The following is a 20,458-nucleotide window of genomic DNA, read 5'->3' on the forward strand; positions in this document are numbered from 1 at the left end:
TCCGGAACAACAAAAGAGGATAACAAAGCTTCTCGGATACGACTTTGAAATTCACTTCAAACCGGGAAAAGAGAACACTGTTGCCGAAGCATTGAGTAGAGTTCATATCCCAACGATGATGGCCATGTCTCATTCAACAGCTCCTTGGCTAAATGATATTAAACATTATTACACATATCACCCGACCGACATGGAACTAATCAAACAAATCACCTCGGATCCAGCAACATTTCCTCGTCACCTTTACAAAGACGGGCTCGTTTATGTAAATGGGAAAATTCTGGTCCCACCCATCGGCAATGTTCGAGAAAGGCTATTACACGAATTCCACTCATCTCCTGTTGGTGGCCACTCGGGAAGCACGATAACGTTCAAAAGGTTGTCAACTTCTTTTTCTTGGATGGGCTTAAAGAAAGATGTGATCTCCTTTGTCAAAAACTGTGATATATGTCAAGCCATCAAGACTCCAACTCATAACCTTATGGTTTACTCCAGCCACTTCCGGTTCCCGAACACACTAGGCATGACATCTCTATGGACTTTATAACGAATCTGCCGCCATCTAAAGGTAAAACCGTGATTTGGGTGATTGTTGACCGCTTGTCAAAAATTGCACACTTTATTACTTCACCATCGCATTATACCGCGGTCTCACTTGCAACAATCTTCATGAAAGAGGTTTATAAACTACATGGTTTACCTAAGACAATAGTGTCGGACCGAGATCCTTTTCATTTCACATATTCCATACACCACACAAAGCACACACTTAGCTCTCTCTCATCCTACTTTCTCTCTAGCCGAAATAGAAGAAGAAACCGAGCATCAACCCGAGGTAATGATAGTATGATATTGTAGAGATACAAACCCGTTAGATTTAGTCACGAAACAACGAGCCGACACCGTTAAACCGTTGAAGTCACGAGATCCAGGTGGAATCGGGTATAAAACGAACCTAAGATGAGCTTAGGGATCACCCTAGCTCAGATCTGGATCGAACGGGACGAAAAACAGTGAAAACGGTGGCCAAACGAGTGAGATCTCGCTTTTCCGGCGAGACTCACGTTTTTCCGGCAACGGCGGCGCCGGAAAGGCGGCGCCGGAGGTGTGTCACATCAGATGTGACGTCTGACGTATGACAAAACCCTAACCCTAATTCGTTACAAAATTCTAACGAATTAGCGGTGATTCGTTAACGGAAGGGTAGCCAGTTCGTTATGGCAATTCGTTAAGATGGGAGGACGAACTAGAAGCAGCTCGCTAAATGATTCGTTAAGGAGAAATGACGAATGAGGATAGCGAATCAGACCATGTTAGCTGATTCGTTACTCGTCTATTCGTCATGGCAAGATAACGAATTAGCCCACTAAGTTCGCTAAGTCAAGATAACGAACTAGGCGGTGTTTTGATAACGAATTAGACAGTGTTATAATAAAGAATTAGGCTTAATTCGTTATAGCAAACAAGTGGGCGAATTAAATAATAATTTAAAATCGTAGTGGAAAATGTGATAAGACAGATAAAGTAAATAAATTTTTTTCAAGCTGACCTGGCAGCTCGACCCTAGCCAGGGGCTCTGCCTCTTGGACCCTGCTAGGGGCTGCCGCCCCTAGACCCCGCTGCCAGGGGCGCTGCCCCCCGGACCCCCGTTCGTTGTGGGTAATAATTAAAGTAGAAAGACGATATGAGTAGTGATAGTTAATTGATACATGTAATTATTACTACAGTTAGTCGTGCACAGCTCAAGAGAGGAATAATCATTAGCAGTGAACGCAACCAAAATCAGGTGAGTTTCTAGCCCCATGTCCTTGTTATGTTTTCAGGGCTGTGTGCATACTCGATGTGAAGTGTGAATACACTTACCTTATGTGGTAAGTGTATGCTATCGAAGTCATACGAGGTAGTTATTATATAATGCTTGTCGGTGCGTGAACGATCTTCGGATATTGCACGTATTGCCAAGAATAGTGATTTCCAAGAGGTTGTTAGTGTGTATAAATGCTATGATGTGACTTGTTTATTATGTAAATGATGTAATGATATGAAGTGTGTTGTAGACAAGTAGAGATAGAGTGTGTTAGAAGTGACAAGAGTCTAGTAAGAGTGTTTGTGGCATGACAGTAGTACGTGGTAGGGTAAGCCTATACGTTACTTCGTTATTAAAGTGGCAAAGTGGCATAGCGTTATACGTTATTTAAGTGGCAAAGTGGCATAACGTTAATTCGTTATTAAAGTGGTTAAGTGGTAGGGATAAATAAGAGGTTAAGTGGTAAGGTGAGCAGGTCAGATAGTGGACTACGTGTCTTCGGATACGTATATATTGCATGTAGTGGTTGTATGATAAGTTGCTTGATTAACTAGAACTCACTCAGCGTAGCTGAATTTTAGTATGCACGCAGGTGAGCTGATTATAGAGTTAGCATGAGGACGGTACATGGCATGGATTGAACGGCCGGCATCTGAAGATACAAGTAAAGATGTTTTTTTAAATATAATGTTTTGTGTTATGGTATCAAATAAAAGATTTAATGTTTTGTAACAAATGGTTGATGTTTTATATTTCGCGAAAAGTTTTAATTAACTCTGATTTGTAAGAACTGTGTTTATGAGTAAATCCGATGCTAAAGTAGGGCTACCGGGAACCGGGCCTTACACGTTATAGCATTCATAATATATCTATCACTATCTCCGTCTTCAAAATTTAGTGTTTTTTTTTTATTTCTTAATGTATCAGAATTGCATTTACATCTCTATCTCCATTATTTAAAGATTTGGTTATAAACTTATAGTGGATCTGATAAACGTTTTTTTATATATATAATAAATGTGGAAAATTATTCCGAGCCTTGGGTTATAGCCCTTTTCGCCCCACTCTATGGGCCAAGCCTAACGATTAACTCTTTGACTTTTAGATATTATAAATCTCATATCTATTAGTGTTTGCTTAAATAGTTATGAATGGCTTTATGCATTGTCCTTGATTACTAATGGTTCTACACTGTACACCCACCTTGTTTAGTTTGATTTTTGCATTGTGGTCATCGGGTCATAGGTTCTTCCGGTATTGGATTATGGAAGTTAAAACAAACCTTCAAGAGTTTACATTGATGGATTCATTCAAACCTTTCCTGTGGTCTTGAAGGTCTTATTTACTTAGTTATTCTAATACTGACGGAATTTGGTGTCTTGAGGCTCGTCCTTCTACATATGGTTACTCGATATTATTTAAGTGGTAATTATGTTTCCAGGAGTGCCAGAAAAACTAAGAGTTTCACGATCAAGCTGTAAATTCAAATTTCTTGCCATTCCCAACGTAAAACTCATTTAAATTACTCATCTCATATGGTAGTTCCATGTTTTACCTGCACTTTATTGACCGACACTTCAATGCGACAATAAGAGTTCATTGTTTATGACTAAAAATCCGGTTTCTCTACACGAGCATTAACACATTGATCTTGATTATCATTTCATCCGAGAACTTGTTGCATGAGGAAAATTATACAAGGTTTATTTTAACCAATCTTCATGTGGCGGTCCTGGCGGATATCTTCACTAAAAGTCAAATAGCCTTCCATGTGCTCAGTTCGAGACTCTTCGCGCTATCCTTCAACTTGGATCGCCACCATTTCAATTGGCAGATGATATTAGATAATGTAATATATTGTTTGGAATTAATTTAGTTATTTAGTCAATCCATTCAGCTAGATTACATGAGTTAATTGTTGTAACCTATATATATAAAGGTTATAATAATCTGAATAGAAAAGATATGAATAGTTTTTTATTTGTAATCTGAATAGAAATTATATGAATTAAATGACACTAATTTATGATTTTCTTGTTTTTAGGATTAACTACATTTTTTATGCTTTTTTTTTTCGTTCAATTACAATTCTCAAATAAGAAGAGTAATTAAAATGAAATGAATAGTTTGCCTTAAGAATATATCAAGTGTCTATTATGCAGCTAAAAAACATTAACTATTTGAACTTGTATGGTTTTATAGACCGGTATGGTATACACACTTAGATTTTTCTTAATTAAAGTGAATATGCATTTAACGATATTTTGTTATTAAAATGGAAACATTAAATGTTTATATAACAAAATGAAATTAAACTCCTGTTTGAAAATAATAAAATTTGAGAGGCCGGGTGTATGCTTCCGGAAAAACATTGGGTTAGGATAAGATAAAATGATAAATGATGCTAAAATTTTACTATATATAAACAATAATAACCATAAATACTTATCAATCAAGATTTGACTTTCTTTCTTCTCCTTACAAACCATAAATAAATTCGACTAATTAATTTAACTTATCATAAGATGATGATGAAGAAACTATGTGATGATTTTTTTCACTGTAAACTACATGAGAGCGATAGATTATAAGATTTGGTTTTAAATCGAAATTTCTAATGAATAGATCCTTGTTTACTTTTAAACCACCTTCAAGAGGTAAAATATCTTGAATCGTCTTTGGTATGGGTTCATCTTTCATTACGCTTCTCCAATATTCTCTAGGACTGCTTCTTGCCTCATTAGTATGCACAATCTGATCATAACCCATGACATATATAACAACACAAAGTTAGGGTTTTTGATCATTTGAAATACTTCTTGGTTTTCATCTAACGAGTTGTAGAGAAACCAACATACTCTAGATAACCTAATGATATGGATTAAAATACCACTTTCGGGTATTGTCCAATGAATCATTTGGCACGTGCCAACTTATAAGAAACACAAGTTTATTCTGTACGTTATGATATTTTTTCGTTTTAATTTAAAAATATTTAAAAATGACCAATCAAACATAAAAGGTTGTGATGAATTACTATGAAGATGAAGTTAGGATGAATGCTTACCAAGAGAAGGGAGAAGATGATGATGAAAGCTGAGAGAGATTTCACCATGCCTTTGTGTTGTATGGTGGTGTTCCATTGCTAGGGTTTACTCTTATTTATAGATTGATAATAGTTTAACCAAACACTGTTTATATCTTTATTGTTGGTCCCATGTTAAGTACTTGTAGGCCCCATTTGCATCATTCTTGATATTGGTGCCCTCAATGTTTAGACTTTCTATTTGTTGAATTAAAAATATTGTCTACACACTATAATTTGGTCATAATTGTGATCCAGAAAACAACATAAATCTAGATTATTCAACACAACCATGTTAGCTGTTTTCGAAACTGAAAGCAAGAGGTCAAACCTTTAACACTATGAACACGTATTTTGAAAATGGAATTAATAAATGTTTATGACCACATGATGATGTTATACACACATACATATAATTGTAATAACACTAGAATTATTAATGATTGTATTTGTATATATATATTTAAAAACTCGTTAAGATGATGATCCGGATTTTATGTGCTAGTTCTTTGTGCACAAGTGAAGTGCATTTTCTCTTAAGTGACCTTACTACATATAATAATTTCAACTCATTTTTTCGCAAACATAAGATTACGAGATACAAGACATATGCTCCCTTACATGTGATGGGTTAGTGAATTAACATATATAGTGTAAAATTGAGTTATAAGGTTACATATTATGGTCATTTAATAAAAAATGAAATTGTTAGCAAACATTGTCATTTCATGTAAATTTATGTACGTATATTCGTCGGTCATTTCATTTTTGGTATATATATTATTAAACTTTTACTAATAACATTGACATCGCTAACAATCATTATCTTCCATTGTCACATTCAGAAATCAAAAATGGTTTTACAAATTAGAAGTCAACTTTGAAATGTAACGCAATATCTAAAAGGCAAACAAAGCATATTAGTGGTCCCTCGGTGCTTAGATTTTCTGTCATATAATGTTAGGTTTGAATTTTGACAGCAATAATGGCACTAAATAGGCCGTTTCTGATGAATTGGCGTTTCCTAAGGACCATAAGTTAAACTATTTTTATTAACATGTTTAAAAAATAAGTGCACTAACGACCCTCAAACTATATTTTTTTCCCATTTGACATATAATTTTTATTTTCACGTGACAACTTAGTACATATAGCCGACAAAACATGGGATCACCATATTCTAGTTGACTTTTTGGAAATGAATAGTAGTACAAATTAATTGAACTTTAGTGGGTAGGAGCAACTGTTGTTTTACACCACATGCGAAACCCTTAACTCCCACTATAGATGCTTTGTGACATTATTCCACTATCTTTCCAATCAAATATATACCATATATCTTTATATACACACATATACTTACACCTACAAAAACAATATATATGTATAATACGCACATACATATATTAAATATTCTCAGGCTTATATTTGTTTGTAACTGTTCAAGTTATGAATGGTCGCAGTCAACTTTATGACGTGTCAAAGTCATGTGTTATTTGTTGCAGTAAAGTTAAGTATGCATGATTAGCTTCATGTTTTTTATCAGGTTATAAATAATTAGAGATGACAATGAGTCAAGTTTGAGACGGACCTAGTTGATGAAAATTGAAAATTGGAATGCCAAAATCATGCTTAGTAATAATAAGAGAAAGCAGTCAACACCTTAACTTTAAATATATCATATGATATAGGGTTCCAAATAACATAACGGAATACTTTTAATGTTAAGGGCATAATTACTAAACTTCGATGGAAGAGTAACTATGGTATTTGATGGTACACGAACGTTTATTGTCTTCGTATTGTTTGTGTATATATGTTTAATGTTTGATATTTTAGCCTTTCTTGGTACTACGAACCAGAAATTGATAGGCTAACTTTCTTAATTGTGATTAACCGTAGTTTAAGACTAGGCATAAATGGTTCCTCTTGATCAAATTTGATATATGACATATAAATAGGCAACTTTTTTTTTCTTATTTCTTTTTGTAATTATAGCATCATCATACAGTTTCAGGTAATCATGAATTACTTGTATATCAAATGTGAAATCATAAAAATATTAGTACGAGTTAGGAGGTATGGATTATATCGAGTCCCTTCCAAATGGTGAGAGTTCGAATCCTGTTTTGATAAAAAGTGGTGTAAATTTTAAACCATTAAAAATACCAAGATTTAAAAAACTTAAATACGTCAGATTAATACCAGTCAAACAATTCTAAACATGTCGGAATTGATTCGTACCAAAACATTCTTGGCTTTAATCTCAAAATCATTCTGGCAATTTTCGAATGAAGACTATTCCGTCTACTACCAAACGATGATCCATCAAATAAAGAAGTATAAAAAGCATAATCATTGGTATCTTTGAAGGGAAGCCATATTCCTACTTTATTGTTAACAAATTTTAACCAACATTTTGAAATCCATGACTGATCTTTAACTTTTGGAAATTCGTCTTTCTGGGGACTAAATTTGACGGCAATTTAATTGAAAAAAAAAAAAAAGTGGGGATGATGTGAAGTTTTACTTTTGCGTGCACAAAGTTTTCATGTAGTCCCTCAAAGGTGTCTTCAACTGTTGGGTTGTTGATTAGCATGATTCTATTGTCAAGTATTCCATATCCACAAGGAATATATTCATCCACAAGAAAAAAAGATATATTAACTTGTCATGTATAAAGTTTTTTTTAAAGAAAAATTAACAAATGAAAAGTTGAATTAAGGATGAGAATGGAATATTTATATTTGGCCCATAGTGTCTCTACCCCCTTTGCATTGCACGTGTCTAAAACGGGCATCACTCACATAAGTGGTGTGATTCGTCTAAGATATATTTGGATTCAGAGGTTGATGAAATATCGAACAAAATGTGTCACACATCACGTATAATCAATAATATGGAGCACAAAGACAGCGTACAACTTGATCTCTACCTAGTAAAAGAGTAAATTTTCTTATCACATGTCATTCTTGGATGCCTCTCACCCTCATTTTTCCGTCAAACCAATAACCCATGTCATAGTCACACAAATCCCACGACCCATATTTTGTATATGCACGGATCCTATGACCGAATTTAGAAAACCCGTGTTTTATAGGTAATAGCCTCTAGTTAATTAACGGGTCCAATTGGAAGATAATATAGCTAAAAAGTTGTCAAAATGTAATTTTATTATATAGGTATATTGAAGATCGTTTCGATGATATATATGCTGTATACATTTAAGGAACTACGACGTCGTCGTGTTACATTTTCTTATCTATTAAAAAGGTATGTAACATAAGTCATTTATTATGAGCGGATACGGATGTAAAGAGTCCTATGATGAATGTTAGATTTTTAATAATAAAAACAAGCTGAATATGGAGAAGTAAAAAATGGATATCCTACAAATGATATTCAATTAATTTAAAATATGACACTGCTTGACATTTAGTATTTCTTTTCCTCAGGTGGACCGTATCATGTTTTGGTCACACACGTATAGAACACGGCTATTGTATACATATATAGAAAAAATAAAAATAAAAATTAAAACCAAAATTAACTAAATCATAGAAAAAAGACAGAATTACAAATTTTGTAATTTAACAAAGCCAATTTACGTTTCTTGTCCTTTATTTAGTTTCTTTGCAGGCGGTGTCCTTTAAACATTATTTTCCTACACGTTATGTCCTTTACGCTAACTGGGTTAGAAAAACTCAGTTAAATACCCTCACGTGAGGCGCATGTGAGGGCATATTGGTCTTTTCATCTATACCTGCAAATTTATAACACCTTCCCCCTCCTTTCTCTCTTCTTTCTCCCTCTATGCCACCACCATCACCACACCATCACCATCATCATCGCAGCACTCGACCACCACTCCATCACCGTCGCAGCACCACAACATCACCAAAAAAAACTCAATTAATGAAACCCTTAACTCACATACACTCATCTTGTCCTACCTCTGTTTTTCTCATATCGATTGACGAAAAAAAGAAGTCCAAACCCGAAATTTTGCCATCGTATTTGAGCCTTTCTGAAATATGGCGGAAGTGATGTGATGGCAACCTTAGTATTGGAGGTCATCGATGGTTATCGACACTCTACCACCACCGCCTCCACCACCCTCACCTGATAACACCATGGCAGTCACCATACTCCGCCACCAACGTTTGATTTACCTCAAAATCCATCTCCAATCGATCAATGCTTTTCCATCCTCCAGATCCGTCAAAGATCGATGCTTTTACAAACCCTATGTTTGATGCCAATTTGGGGAATATCTAGGGTAAGGATGAGGGTTAGGTTAGGTTAGGGGGTTTGGGCATTGTGAAAGCTTCTCTGCAACGGGGTGGGTGGGGGTATGGTGGCCGGAGTGGTTGTGGTATGATGGTTGGAGTGGTGACCTGGTAAGGAGGTTGGAGGGAGATAGAAGATAAATTGATGGGATGAAGATGAGTAAAAGTGTAATGACCATTTTGCCCATCACATGCCATGCACATGTTGTCATTTAACTGAGTTTTTCTAACTCAATTAGCGTAAAAAGACATAACGTGTAGGAAATTAATGTTTAAAGGATACCGCTTGCAAATAAACAAAATAAAAGACATGAACCATAAATTGACTTTGTTTAAAGAACAAAATTTGTAATTCTGTCTGGAAAAAATGTTAAGATTGTTCATGTTGACATAATGATAATTTTTAAGTAGTTGATTGAAAGTACTTAATGACCAGAGAAAGAAACTAAAATTCTTTCTATACATAAATAATTTTATTTATTATTAATCCCACTTAATGACTGATTGATAGAGATAAAGTCTTTTAATCACTCAAATAACAAAATATCCTTAAGATTGAATGTCATATAGTAAAAAAAAATCATATTTTTAAAAATCATGATCTATTTTTAATCTTCATTGATGACATGAACTATTACTTTAGCCTTATCACATTTTTCTGTTTTATAATGAATGAACATTAGGGGTGTACTTTTAATCTAACCCTTACATTAATCATTTTATAATGGATGAACATTACATTAATCGCAAAGCACATGTGGACATTTTGGTATTTTTACCATGTAATCTAAACAACAAAGTGAAAATAAAAGAATATGTACATCCCCTAAATTCCAACCATCACCTAGTGGTGTATAAAACCATTTTTTTAGACATGACAAATTTAGATCGAATAAAACAAAGCCAAAACAAGTTTAGCTCAAATCGGATTGGTTTGGTAACCGACTTCTAAATGAAAATCATACAAGGTTGGATTGAATCAGCTCCAAACCAAGTTCTAAATTGGATTTCAGGTATATATACCCATACTGATTTTAAATCGACAAAGTGAATAAGAACCGAACCAGTTTCACCCAAACCGATTTTGGATCCTTGGTTCGTTTCCTTAGAAGACGAATTTCCTTTAGGGCCCAAATTTAATGTTCTCTTCATATTAACATTCATTCAAAATTGGAAATATTCATTTATTAAAATGAATATTTCCTGTTTTAATTTGAGAGTATTTACTATTTAGTTACATATTTACATATGTATGGTATAGAGTTTATCATTTCAAGAAATTAATTATTAAGCTTTGATTATGCTCTGGATGCCTCCTTTGCCCCTTGATGTAATTGTAGAAATCAACACTAACACACAAAGATTTAGGTTAAAGGGAAAGTCTCGGGTTCAAACATAAGCAAATGAGTAGATTTGTCAGTAGGGAAGTTTCGGGTTCAAACCGAAACAAATGAGTAGATTTATGGTTATAAAATTAGAGTATGGATAATATTTATCGTTCAATAAAAGTTACATTAATTTAATATTTTCTTTTTATTTTTGACCAATAGAATGAATAATGTTTATCGTGCCTAGATTGATACCTTATATTTTTTTAAATGTCAAACACCAATAATGTTCTTGTTTTGTGATAAAGTCTTCTACTTCATTCCATGATATTTTGTACAATTTGACTCATTTTTATAACTAAGGTGGCCCAAAGTGACCAAAAGGGGGTCATGATTAATTTTCTTGTAAGTTGGTCATGATTAATTTTCTTGTAAGTTAGTTGTTTTATAAATAAGGCAAATCATCAAACCAAACATCTATTTATTTTAATTAAAAAAATAGAGACTCGTGCAACTTAGAGATTAACTCCTAGCTCAAATTTCCCGATCAAATTATATTATTCTATTTTTAATGAAAACATATTTATGTGAACATAATATTTGTGTACGAGTATTTATGTCATTATAATAAAAATATTTATATCTTTGGGAAATCATATCTACTTTTTTAATTAATCAATTTATATATAATTTTGATGGTAGAAGATGAATGTGGTAAAATTCAATCAACGATATTTCACTACAAGAAATTTGACTTTTAGCAGTTACAAAAGTCGTCGCTAAAGACCCCTAAAATCGTCGCTAAAAAGTCGCCACTAATATTCCGTCGCTAATGGTCCAAAAGGAGTATTAGCGGCGACAACAGGTGTTGCCGAAATCCATTTGTCAGTTCCGGCGGGCTTTTAGCGACGCCTTTGTCGCCGCTATTGCCGCAATTGTCGTCGCTAATACTCTTTTTTGCCCCTTTTTTGTGCTTTCGGCAATCCCGCTTTTTGCAGCTAAAACAAATAAATGCAAACTTTGTCCAAATACAAACCACAACCATTAACCATTAACCAATGGATATATATATAAACATTTTGTTTTAAGTCAAACATAGAAGAAACAATTAAAGCAAACCACAAACACTTTGTTTAAAGTCAAATATTTAAAACAAAAAAAACTAACTAGTCCATATCTCGTCATCCTCGTACGTATCAACTTTGTTTCTTTTATTTGATGCCTTCTTCGAATCCATAAATTGCGAGATTTCTGGATGTGCTATAAATCTCGGGTCTTGAAACATGAATTTAATCCTACAGAATAAGGTATACACTATAAGTTAAAACAAAACTACATATTATCAATACACTTAACACAAAAGCAAGAATGCTAGTTTAGAAAATGAGATAACGAGTTTGACATGAACATATCATTACCTATTGAAAAGTTGCACGTCAATGAATGAGAAAACTTGAGAAAATATCTTCTAAATAATGACTATTTGGACCTAATAAAATTATAGTAAAATGGTTAAAAACAATGAGCATACAAGAGTGGCAGGGATGTAAATGAGCCGAGTCCGAACTCAACTAGGCTCAAGCTCGGCTCGTTTTGTCTTGCTCGAGCTCGGTTCGTTTCGAGCTCTTTTTATAAAGCTCGGCTCGTGAGTTGTTTTTTCTAGCTCGGGCTCGGCTCATTCACTATTTAGTTATCAATTTATATACAAAGCTAATGCGTACCTCTTCTCGTCACACTGCCTTTTCATATCCTGCAAACAAAACATTTAAAAAAAAACATTAGCCACAACCTCAGTTATAAAATAAGTGAAAATTATGATAATACAAAAAACATATATAATATATACAAACCTCAACTACAAGCAATTCATTAAGAAGGGACTGTAATCGTCCGGGAAATATGGTTGCGCTGGAAAACGAGTGTAAACGTGTCATAAAACCGTAATACATACGAAAACGAGCTACTAAAATATAAACAACTAACTCACATAATTATCAACCAGCTTCTGTATTTCAAACTGCACCTTTCTTAGCATTAGCAACACTCTACCACTGTCTTCGTCTTCGTTTAGTGAGGTTTTCTCGAGAAGACAGTCTCCCATTTCCCGTAACGATTCCGAGAATTCTGAAGACATATAACAAATATTAGCATCAAGACACTAGATAAGATTTTTTTATAAAGTGTTGGTTTCAGTCACATACCGTATGTGCTGTTGGCAGTCGCAGCCGCGGACAAAAGTAAACTGTCACAGCAATCTTTCATGTCTTGCATATCCTGTGAAAGTTTAAAACCCAATCATAACTTATAGCCACATGACATTTTGTTAATGATCAAAATTAAGAAAAATATTGAAAAGGTATATTTGTTACTTGTTTGTCTCAAAAATGCTTTAGATTCCAACACTCTGCATTCTTTTTCTCATTTCCCAATATGTGAGTTGGTCAATAACCTGTAAATTTCTAAACATGTTAAGTTTACAAGATTATGGTCATTACAGTTAAAATATTAAAATGAAAATGAAAACTAATGTATCTATAAAAGTAAGTTCATATGATGCACTAATACAAGACCTTATGTTGGTAAACATAACTGATAGCTGCAAGTGGAATCTCAGCAAACAAACACAAAGTAATACTTTGCATAAGTAGTAGCTCATAAGCCTCCTGAACACATGAAATAAAGTAAAGAAATTAGAAAAATCAGTTGACATACCACGGGTCAGGTATTGATCAGGTGATATCGAACCAACGCGTCAACAGCAGTAATGTCGAACCCGGTCAGCAGCAAGTCTCACCGGAAAATACATACACATACATAAATTTACATGTATTGTACCTAAAAGCCCAAAAATTAAACAAGCTAACAAATACAAGTCAGTTCATATCAAGTACACACATACAAATCAGTTTTTTTTAAACAAGCTAACACACAAATAAGTTCATATTAAGCCCAAATCACCATCAAATCGAGCAAATCAATACAAATCAGTTCATATAAGCCCTAATCAGTGCATAATTAAACAATAATCAAACCAAATTAGCATAATCAACTGAACCTACCTACACACATACAAATCAGTTTATATTAAGAACAAATCTACCTACACGCATTCAAATCTGTTCATATTAAGCATAAATCTGTTCATACTAACCAAATTTTCACAAATCGGTAGCTAAAATTTGAGGGTGCTTGCTGCATAATTCCAACCACCACCGAGCTGCATCCGTGGTGGTTCTCCACTGAGAAATACGTCCGACAAGGATGTGCAGCGGTGATGGTGCTCTGGTGGGTGACGGCAGCGTGTAGCGGTGCTCTGGTGGATGACGGCGGCGTGTAGCGATGGGGGTGCTTGGTGGATGACGGCGGCGTGTAGCGGTGGGGGTGCTTGGTGGGTGACGGCGGCGTGTAGTGGTGGTGGAGTGAAATGAAATGAATTGGTCTCTGAAATTTGATGAAAAGTGAGGGAAATACACCCGGGTTTTCCCTTTCTTGTAAAATGAAACCCTAGCCATTGGATTGTTCTCTGATTGACGGCCAGATTTAAGGCAGAGAGAATATTTCACGGATAAAGCTTTAGCGGCGACTTTTTTAGGTGTCACCGCTAAAGTCACATTTCTTGTAGTGTTTATAGGTATAAGTTGATAAATATTAAATTACGAATGAATAACATTTTTTATTCACATATTCTAAAGTCACATTTCTTTTAGTGTTTATAGGTATAAGTTGCTATCCATCTCTTTTCGAAACTGTAATACAAAATCGTGAGTTATTCATACTAATTTTATATATGATGTTTTTTTATGTCATTCTAATGAAATATCTTATCCTCTTTTGTTAGAAACCGATATTTCATTAAAAAAATAACTATAACTTATAAAAACACTATGTGCATCTATTTCGTAATTATGAAATAATTACGTGAGAATACATAACGTATTCGTATGAATTACATTACATTAGAAAATACAGTTTGAACTTATAAAACCATTTAATTTAATAAAATATAGGTTTTTTCTACAATTTAATTATGTAATCTCTATAGCTTAATTTTATTTATTTTAAGCATCCCGTGTACCACACATGTTTTAAAGCTAGTTGACCAATAAAGAAGTTCTGATATAAACATGGAAAGCATATGCGTATAGGGCTTCACGAAAAACAAGATAATTAAGAATGTGATATTTATCTTATTAGGGATAATGGCTATGACATGTACGTTTAAGTAGCAGCCTAGCGTTTTCAGTGATATCGGCCAGGGCTCAAATGATTACCTTCACAAGGTGTCTACATAGACGTTTCATTTGAAAAATGTTACGTGTCAGCAAATCGTTTCTCAGACTGTGGACCCGTTATAAGTGGAAACCTACACAAACATTTCGATCAAGTGTTACCTTCTGAATGGTCATGTTTGTTTTCCGTGGAGCCCTTACATATATAGATGGTTTCCATGTTCATTTTGGCTTTCCTTAATGATTATTTTGATGTTTTTTTCTTAAACATTATGGTTTATAGAATATTATATTATCGAAAAACCAAAGCAACAACATTTTTGTTAAGCTGTTCTTTTTGGGTATAACGCTGCCGGTATATATTACACTCCTCCACGTCGGAAGTAGTCACCACCTCAGCATGGCCCTCTTGTTTCTTGCTTTCTTCGTTAACCCTTTAACGCCTGCGCCCATAACACCAAAATCTATATATCCGCAAAAGCCATCGACACCCCCCCCCCCCACCCCCCACAAACCGACAGTCCTATGGAGGTCATCAAGTACATCATAAAAACAAGAGATTTTAAATAAGATTTAAGATTCCTTTATCGAAACATCAAAGTTCAGTTATACTCTCTTTGTTTGCTTTTGTTTCTAGTTTCTCGCTTGCTTTTTTGACTGCTGCTCCTCTTCTTTGCTAGCCTTTTGTGTTTGATGGAATGTTTAAAATATTTAAAAATAAAAGAAAATGTTATCAATGTAATGTTGTTTCTTTTTTTCTCATTTAGTAAGTAAAAGCAATATAAATAAATTCGTTTTATTTTTCATTTATATATATATATATATATAGCATAAGTAAGTGTAGGTTATTAGCTACATATGTATGTTTATATATTATTAAACATTAGTTTGATTCTTTTATATACATAAAAGTTTTAAAACCTTAGGGTGAGTCAAAAAGTGAAAACTCAAACCATAACCAAAAAAACAAACTGATGCTATGGTTAGGCCACTTGCCGCTCACCATCGCTGATTCATCCTCATCACCGAGTGAGGATGGTCGACACTTCCTCAACGCTCACCGCTACCCTCACCACCCTCCTCTTCTTCCTCTCTCGCAACCCTCTTCATCGTAGAACTATGTGAGGAATTTTTCACGCATACTTCCTCGCTCCCTCTACTCTCGTGGCAGCCTTGACGATGAATCGAGCCCCATACCGGGTAGCCATATGATTTTTTAAAAAGTGACGATCCTATGGTTCTATTTAGTTTTAGCCCCATAACGGGCTGGTGACGAAGGCTGTTTCGTGTTTTTATCAACTGTTGCCGACTTGCTTCAAGTGGAATATTAATAAATCAATCATTATTGTTTTATTCCCTTTTATCTTCATAAATTAATGCTTGGACACGATATACTTGGTTTTGCTTACTTAATATAACGGAAGGCTAAATAGTTAGTTTCATAAGTTATTGCTTACTCATTTATAATTTAAGTGTTTGATTTTAGGATATTAATTGGATCAGTTTTTGGTTATTCAAGTTTAAAACTTTATGTCTGACCTCGAATTTAAAGTATAAATTTGAATTCAAAAATTTGGGTTCGGTTCATTCCAAATAACACATTTAAAAAAAACTAATAATATATATGTAAAACAAAATTAAGTATTCGAGTTAAGTTGAATTCAAAACCACAATTTTACGTCAAATTATTTGTAAACTATATCGATTCAAAGAATTTGAAGCAGAAATCGAATTAAGTTAAGTTTAGATTTAAAGTTTTTGATGCTCGGTTTGCATAATGAATACTTTCTCCAATATGCATAAAGACACGGGATTTCGAGTCTTCTATCGAAGTGTTGTGCACACTTTCATTTATCTGAAGTGTTCAACTCTCTCTTTAAAAATGTATAATGGAGTTTTGTTTATAACACGAGCTGTGAAAGGATATACGTCCACCATGGGCCAATCTAAGAAGCATGTTGATACGAGAAAAGCTTAAATAGATACATGTTATGCCAAGAAAATTTAAATAAAAAGTTACTTTTAATCATGGTCGTATCAAGTTTTTTAAGGGCACAAAACACATAAAAATTTGGGGCTGTTTCTGTCAAATCAAAAAAAAAAGAAAAAAAAGAAAAAAATAATTGCTTTTGATCCATTGATTCTTACATCATGTGTTTGTATCAAATTGTATGCATAATTATAAAACACAAATCTTAGAGCATTCTTATTTAACTCATCAAATTTTGTGAGAGAGGTTTATGTATTTTAGAGAGTGGTTTCTGAGTGGAGCAGAGAGAAAAGCAGGTATTTTTTTGTATATTTGAAAAGTTCATGTAGCATCCTATAAGAAGTTTTAATATTTATTGAAAATGGTTGTGAGTAAATAAGAGAAAAAATATATTAATAAAGATATAAAAGTATTATTTAATTGAAAATAATAAAAATAAAATATAATTATTTTTAATGTAATTTTTGATTTGAAAATAGAGGATTGGATATGAATGAAATTTGAACCTTTGAGGTTTAGTTAAATGAAGACCCAAAACACTTGCATTATTTCATTAACCCTTAACGTGTCCCTACTCGTAATATTGGTGATCTCAAAAGTTTCATGATGTGATTGCCATTCGTTGGTCAACGTTTCGGCACATTCCCTGTCTCTATTTTCTCTATAACTACAATAAAAGTCATTTATTTTTCTTTTTTTTAATTAAATAATACTTTTATTTGCTTTTATCATTAAAATTTCTTCCCTCTACATATAACCACTTTATAAAAAACATTTAAAAGTTATAGATAGTGAAATGTGAACAGTGTTTCTCCATATTTACTTATAAACATTAAAATTTTCTCGCTTCTCATGTTATAACCAGTTACAACTACTCCATATAATATAGAAAACTCAATCACATAAATATAAATATAAAGAATATGTTATGAATACTCTTAGACCCATAAGCACATTATAATATGTAGATGGTTCTTGTAATTGTGAAAAGTGTATAATACATGTATGGTAAACTGGAATTCAATAAATTTTTGGTATATTTCTAACTAATTATTGATAACTCTGAAAAAAAAACACTATAATCCTCACAACTTTGTCAAGATTAATTTCGTCGGCTACTTATTTGTAGTTCAAGAAAAGCTGGCAAGAATATATAACTTAATCAAGTTGGTTATTAATATATTATAATTATTTTTATATATTTATGAATAATCATTTCTAACTTGAGATATAATAAATCTAAAAGCGTTTGACTTTCAAAGGGCAGTATATCTTTTATTATATTTTATTACTAAATATTCGTAAATTGGAAATAATAATACATATATAAATATGTTTTAAAAATTAAAAATCATCGATTTATGCTTATCCTTCTTCTCCTATAATTCCCACAATTGTACACTTTTCATCTTTGCATCTCTTCTGAAAACAGCCATGGCTTCATCTTCTTTCTGTTGCACTCTCATCTTCTTTGCTCTATTGCTCATACAAGTATGCTTCTTTCTAAAATTGTTTTGATGTTTAATAATAATAATAATAATAATAATAATAATAATAATAATAATAATAATAATAATAATAATCTTGATCTTTAAATTGAACCTTTTGATCTTATGACAGTTTTGTTGTGGTCGTGAAATCATGGACAAGAAGTACCAAAAGATCGGTCACACGGAAGAAAATCATATAAGTATTTACCCGAAAAACGATCTTTATGAATTGGATCCGGCTCTAAACGTGTTCTTCCACGTACACGATTTATATTCGGGCAAAAAAATGCCTATATATTTCGCGGTAAGCGATCCAACAACAACTCCTCGGTTATTAACGCAAGAACAATCCGATTTGATACCATTTTCGTCTTCAAAACTCCCGTATCTTCTCGAACTCATATCATTAACCGAAGGTTCACCACAAGCCCTAGCCATGGAACAAACACTCAAGCAGTGTGAGCTAGAGGCGACACCGGGTGAGACCCGGTTTTGTGCTAGCTCATTAGAGTCCATGCTGGACTCAACACGTGGCATACTTGGTATGGTCAACCTAAAAGCGTTGACCACCAATTTACACAACTTGTCAAATACCCTTTTGCAAGGGTATACTTTTTTAAAGGAGCCTTCGGAGATTAATGTATCTGATATGGTGGCTTGTCATACCATGGCTTATCCCTATACAGTTTACTATTGTCATGGTCAAAAGGGGTACAATAGGGTTTTTGAGATTTCTTTAGGGGGTGAAAATGGAAATATAATCGATGCTATCGCGGTCTGTCACATGGACACTTCTAAATGGGACAGTGATCACGTGGCGTTTCGTGTGCTTGGAGGCCAACCTGGCAGCTCGCCGGTGTGTCATTTTCTCCCTGCTGATAACATTGTGTGGATACCGTCACCGTAGATCGGTAGATGATAGTGATGTGCTATGTAGTATTGATTGTATAATATGCTTGTATGTGTGTAATATGTAGACTAGAGGTGGCTATTTTGTGAGAGAAAATCATAAATAATGTAATATTTATTTTTAGGCATATGTATAACAAGTTTTGCCTATATAGTGATTAAATTCATGAATATGTATTTTAGTTTCACGGGTAGTGAGATACTTTTTGAAATTAGAATGCTTGATTCACAATTTTTATTTCATACTCCCTCTGTCCCATTATACGTGTCTTAGTTTGATTTTTCAAGTCTTTCTTGTTTAACTTGACCGGCAATATTTTTGTTTGTGTTATATAATACTTGATGTAAAATATATGAATGGATAGGGTTTTAAATGTATTTTACATTGATATAATTTTCATCAAGTATTATATGACACGAACAAAAATATTTACGGTCTAAGTTGCAAAAGAAAAACTTGAAAAGTTAAAATAAGACGCTTATAATGGGACGGAGGGAGTATTTCTTATTTGTACAATGTTTTTTGTAAATTTGAAATTTTCAATTGTTTGTTTTTTCTTTTTGAAAGGTTGGTATATTATAAACAGGAACCCAAGGCCCGACCTAAAATTAACTAAGTGGACATTTTCAGTATCACATATATCGTGTTTTACCCCTAGTAATTTATTTGTGGTATATGCATGTTCTACATGCTGATGACTTAGGTGTTCGAATATATTCTCTCTTTCTCGTATGTTATGTGATTGGTAGATTTTATAATGAAGTCCAAAAGGTGCTAAATCAATAAAAGTGTTTTTTAGGAATCGTATTTATCTTTATCTTTTATCTTTCTCTTTCATTTCTACGATAAAATAAGGTACGTTGAATAAGTTAGATGTGTTAATTAAATATAAAATAATAAGTTTATCCTTACACGTGTTGTTAGTTGTTTATGCGCACTAAACGGTCTTTTATTCCTCTAGATGACCTGATCTTGTGTCCAACCGGAAGATTGAAAAGCCTAAAAGCTCATAGCATCACGTTTTCTCAGAATACTTTATTTATTCGATGCAATAAGCTAGAATTAATAGAGAATCTAAATCAAAGTTTGGCATTGATATTTCGGTTTATAATTTACTTCTTTTTTTTTAATTGTTGAGTATTGTATATTGCATAGATTTGGACTTCATTTCAAATTCAACCCTTCTAGTCACTAAAAACTGACGGTTAAACTGAAGTAACTAATAACACCATTGACAGTTTATTAAGGGCCTTAGCAACTACGACTCTACGAGTATTCGTGTCAAAAAGTATGAATCGGTTACATATAAACCATAAGATGATTGAACATC

General features: G+C 33.4%; 2 protein-coding genes across 2 annotated transcripts; one reads left to right on the forward strand and one right to left on the reverse strand.

The window, feature by feature from the left end:
- Positions 1–11,432: 11,432 nt before the first annotated feature.
- LOC143562911 (uncharacterized protein At2g33490-like) lies at positions 11,433–13,107 on the reverse strand. Its single transcript, XM_077050586.1, has 4 exons — positions 13,080–13,107; positions 12,711–12,783; positions 12,497–12,633; positions 11,433–12,417 (listed from the first exon to the last, which is right to left on the reverse strand). The coding sequence occupies exons 2-4, from the start codon at positions 12,778–12,780 to the stop codon at positions 12,379–12,381; spliced, it is 246 nt and encodes an 81-aa protein (XP_076906701.1). The 5' UTR covers positions 12,781–12,783; positions 13,080–13,107; the 3' UTR covers positions 11,433–12,378.
- A 5,036-nt stretch (positions 13,108–18,143) lies between these two features.
- LOC143562912 (BURP domain protein USPL1-like) lies at positions 18,144–19,246 on the forward strand. Its single transcript, XM_077050587.1, has 2 exons — positions 18,144–18,219; positions 18,349–19,246. The coding sequence occupies exons 1-2, from the start codon at positions 18,163–18,165 to the stop codon at positions 19,123–19,125; spliced, it is 834 nt and encodes a 277-aa protein (XP_076906702.1). The 5' UTR covers positions 18,144–18,162; the 3' UTR covers positions 19,126–19,246.
- Positions 19,247–20,458: the final 1,212 nt, after the last annotated feature.

The sequence above is a fragment of the Bidens hawaiensis genome, unplaced genomic scaffold, assembly GCF_021521415.1.
Source record: "Bidens hawaiensis isolate Kalapana, Puna unplaced genomic scaffold, B.hawaiensis_p1.1 tig00021182_1, whole genome shotgun sequence".
NCBI classification, from domain to species: Eukaryota; Viridiplantae; Streptophyta; class Magnoliopsida; order Asterales; family Asteraceae; genus Bidens; species Bidens hawaiensis.

Coding starts and splice junctions, on each gene's coding strand:
- LOC143562912 (XM_077050587.1), top strand. CDS start 18,163: ATGGCTTCATCTTCTTTCTGTTGCACTCTCATCTTCTTTGCTCTATTG. Junction 18,220..18,348: donor TTGCTCTATTGCTCATACAA/GTATGCTTCTTT, acceptor ATCTTATGACAG/TTTTGTTGTGGTCGTGAAAT.
- LOC143562911 (XM_077050586.1), bottom strand. CDS start 12,780: ATGCAAGACATGAAAGATTGCTGTGACAGTTTACTTTTGTCCGCGGCT. Junction 12,634..12,710: donor GACTGCCAACAGCACATACG/GTATGTGACTGA, acceptor ATATGTCTTCAG/AATTCTCGGAATCGTTACGG. Junction 12,418..12,496: donor AGAAGCTGGTTGATAATTAT/GTGAGTTAGTTG, acceptor CTCGTTTTCCAG/CGCAACCATATTTCCCGGAC.